Source organism: Sinocyclocheilus anshuiensis, unplaced genomic scaffold (genome assembly GCF_001515605.1).
Source record: "Sinocyclocheilus anshuiensis isolate Anshui unplaced genomic scaffold, SAMN03320099.WGS_v1.1 scaffold1796, whole genome shotgun sequence".
In the NCBI taxonomy this organism is placed as follows: domain Eukaryota; kingdom Metazoa; phylum Chordata; class Actinopteri; order Cypriniformes; family Cyprinidae; genus Sinocyclocheilus; species Sinocyclocheilus anshuiensis.
Window position 1 is genome coordinate 35,460 of NW_015557163.1, and position 4,355 is coordinate 39,814.

The 4,355-nt window shown below is 47.4% G+C and overlaps 1 protein-coding gene across 1 annotated transcript; it reads left to right on the top strand.

Moving 5' to 3' along the window:
• Positions 1-659: 659 nt before the first annotated feature.
• Positions 660-2,606, top strand: thumpd1 (THUMP domain containing 1). The gene is made up of 3 exons (XM_016473542.1): positions 660-855; positions 933-1,181; positions 2,054-2,606. Exons 1-3 carry the CDS (start codon positions 660-662, stop codon positions 2,404-2,406), a joined length of 798 nt encoding a protein of 265 aa, XP_016329028.1. The 3' UTR covers positions 2,407-2,606.
• The last annotated feature ends 1,749 nt before the right edge of the window (positions 2,607-4,355 follow it).

The window sequence follows — 4,355 nt, forward strand, 5'->3', positions numbered from 1 at the left end:
TTCAAACCGTTGCAGTCTGTCAGTCTTATAATGGAGGTGAATGGGAATCACGGCTTTGAGAGTAAAAAAAACACACACAAACAAAACCAAATTAAACCCTGCGGCTCGTGACGATACATTGATGTGTAAAGACACGAAACGATCGGTCTGTGCAAGAAACTGAACAGTATTTATATCGTTTTTTACCTCTGATTCACGCAATGTCCGAAATGTCCTGAGCACGTTCTCAACAGCAGGCGTGTGACACATTGTTCTTCTTCTTCTTGCTTTACGGCGGATCGCAGACTTATAAGTGCATTACCGCCACCTATCTCTCAAATGGATTTTTTCAAAAAAATAATGTTTATTTGTTATGCATGTTATGTATGTTTATTAAAAACAAGTTTTGTAATAACTAATTGTTCCGGTCCGGACCTTTGCAACTGATGAAAATTCAGATTTGGACCTTTGAATGTAGACTTTGAGACATATATATTTTTTTTAATTGGCTATTCGTTGTGGGGGAAAAAAAAAAGATGTCGGGTTCGGGCTCTAAATTGAACTGTGCCGCTCGGGTCGGGTCGGGCTGGGTCAGACGATCTCGGGTACGGGTCGGGTTCGGGTTCGGGCTTCAGTTTAAAGCCTGTGCAGACCTCTATATAGAGTATCACTATAGAGATATGTTACTGTATGTGTCACAGCCTGCAGACCCACAGGACAGTCTCAGTGAGGAGGAGGAGGAGGATGAAGACGCAGAGGCGGCTCTGAAGAAGGAAGTGTCTCAGATACAGTTGTCTATGAAGACGCATCAGCAGAGGTTCAGTGCGGTGGACAGCGGAGCTCATAATGTTGTGTTCATTCGCACTCATGGAGTCGGTGAGAGAATCAGATCATGAGCTCCATCAGAACACCTCAGATTCAGATCATAACCTCCCTCTCTCTCTCTCTCTTAGACCCAGAGCAGCTAGTCCATCACATTCTGTCAGACCTCTATCAGACGAAGAAGAGGAAGTCACGTGTGATCCTGCGCATGCTGCCGGTCAGTGGCACATGTAAAGCGTTTCCCGAGGACATGGAGAAGTTCCTGAGTGTGTTTCTGGAGCGCTGGTTCAGAGCGCCGCAGCGAGCCACATACCAGATCTGCTTCAAAGCCAGAAACAGCAGCCACAACAAGAGAGAGGAGGTCATCAAAGCTGTGGCCAGTACAGCAGCACTCACACACACACACGCACGCACGCTCGCTCACACTCACTCACTCACTCACTCACTCACTCACTCACACACACACACACACACACCCACCTCACTCACTCACACACACTCTCTCATTCACTCACTCACTCACTCACTCAAACACACACACACCACACGCATCGCACACACTCGCTCACTCACACACACACACACACAAACACACACACACACTCGCACACACACTCGCACATAACACTCACACACACACACACACACACATCACTCACATACACATCACATACACACTCGCACACACGCATGCATGCACACACATCACACTCGCTCACACTCACTCACACACACACACATCACACACACTCACACTCTCACACACACACACTCACTCACACACTCACAAACATCACACACACACATCACATACACACACACACACACACTCACTCACAACCATCACACACACACACATCTCATTCACACACTCGCACACACACATCGCACACACTCGCTCGCACAGACACTCACTCACTCACACACACATCACATACACACTCACACGCACACACACAGCACACTCACACACACACTTACATACACACACACACACTCATACACACACTCGCACGCACGCACACACACATACACACACACACACACACTCACTCTCCACACACACACACACACACAAACATCACACACAAACACATCTCATTCACACACTCGCACAAACACATCGCACACACACTCGCTCGCACAGACACTCACTCACACACACATCACATACACACTCACACGCACACACACACCACACTCACACACACACACACGTGTCTCATCTCTGTCTGTTCTCTGCTGAGTTTAGGTCTGGTGGGGAAGCTGAATCCACTGAATAAGGTGGATCTGACCAACCCTGAGCTCTCCATCATCATCGACATCATCAAGGCGGTCTGCTGCGTCAGCGTCCTCAAGGACTACACGCTCTTTCGCAAGTTCAACCTGCAGGAAGTGGCCAAGGAGCCCACCAATCAGAGCATGGGCCCGCAGAACGCAACCAATCAGAACACGGGCAAGCAGGAACCAGCCAATCAGAACACAGGCCCGCAGGAGGCAGTCCATCAGACGCAGGAACACGGGGAGGGAGAGAAAGTGGATGGGAGCGCAGAGAGCTGCGACATCACCGCTGGCAATGGGACGAAGGAGGCGGAGCTTGAGTGAACGTGTGTCACATGACTGTGGCTGTGTTTTTAAAACCATTTCTACAAAGTTTGTGTGTTATGTTCAGGCTTTTGTTTTTACTTCTGTATGTTGGGTGATATTAACAGTTTCTGTTCATTGTACGGGACTCTTGTGTCATTTTGGACACATTTTCCTCTGAAAAGAAGACAGAGGTGTGGAAATCCAATAAAACAACTAAAATCCCATGTGTTTGTCAGTAGTAATGTGTTTTAAATATTTCGGGTGAGAATGAGTCGTGAAATCCAAGCGATTCTTCTGTCTGGAATATGAAGAGAAGGATTCAAATCCCAGATTTTTCATTATATAAAAGTAGGCTTTCAAAGACACAGTTCCCCTTCATTATTACTGACAGATCCTCAGAAATGCTCCTGAATTGACTGATTCTGGTTTAGTGTGTACTGCAGCTGAATCAGTGATTATAGAGTGCTGAGTCCTGGTGTCTCGGCGGGCGTCTCTGGGTCAGTGTGGTGTTAAAGGTCACAGCGCTGTGAAACAGTGATTAGCCATACGTGTCGCTCTCTGGAGACGAGGATTAGCCTTCACCGTGACCTTTCCTGATCGCAGGAGACGGGGTCACAGCGGGAGAGAGCAGTCACACAGCAGAGCTTCATTACAGAACAATATCTGCAGGAGCGTTCAGAGGCATTTCACACTGCTGCACTGTCACTTGCGTTACCTACACATGGCTTTTCTGTGAAGTTTTATATACATCTTAATCTTTCATAGCCATATTTCAGAGACAAAATGTACTTAGAAGTGGGAGAAACCTGAGAAAACCTCACTTTGGGGACATTCTCATAATAAAGTTTTAAAAAACGAAGTTTTCTGTTAGGTTTGGTGTGTAGGTTAGTATTTATAACTAGCTGTATATAAAAACAAGTCTAATAGGATGTGTGTGAGTGCATGTGTGTGTGTGTGTGTCTGTGAGTGCGTGTGTGTCTGTGTGTGTGTCTGTGTGTGTGTCTGTGCGCCCTCACAGTGGGAGGAGCCTGAGAAAGAGACCCTCCCTCCCCACGACGCAGCCAATCAGAAGCGTGCAGGTGATCAGGAGTGCAGGTAAGGTGAAGTGCTCGTGCTCATCGGCATACACTTTTGAGTGAGATGAAGTGAGATTTGGGTGAGATGCGGGTGAGATGCTGTGAGATGCAATGAGATGCGGGTGAGATGCAGTGAGATGCGGGTGAGATGCAGTGTGATGCGGGTGAGATATGAGTGAGATGCGGGTGAGATATGGGTGAGATGTGGGTGAGATGCAGTGAGATATGGGTGAGATGCGGGTGAGCTGCAGTGAGATATGGGTGAGATGTGGGTGAGATGCAGTGAGATATGGGTGAGATGCGGGTGAGGATGCGGGTGAGATGCGGGTGAGATGTGGCTGAGATGCGGGTGAGATGCGGTGAGATGCGGGTGAGATGCGGGTGAGATGCGGGCGAGATGCAGTGAGATGTGGGTGAGATGCGGTGAATGTGTGAATATGAATGATTAAAAAATGTTACTTAATTTTAAGAACATTTTTGTGTTCTTTATAAGCCCTTTATATGAACAGACGTGTATGATATGAGCTTGCTCATCTCAGTGAACAGCTGTGTGTGTGTGAAGGGTGAAGATGACGCCACACACCTTTGCAGCTGAGCTGATGAGAGGTTTGCAGGAGCTGCAGATGCAAACACAAACTCAAAGCCCTCCAGCGCTGAGACACGCAGTGAGTTACTGCAACGTGTGTTTACTGTGTGCTGCTTAAAGTGCATATTATGAAGTTAGCAAAGTGTTTTTGCACCAAAAATGATTACCTGGCAGCGTTTAATCAGATGATCATAGATCATAACTTGCTGCATTGTCCTCATGCCATTCACTAAAGATGCCAGAAAGTGACTGCGTTACGCAGACCGCAGACAGAACACTCACTCACACTCACCTGCAAACACACA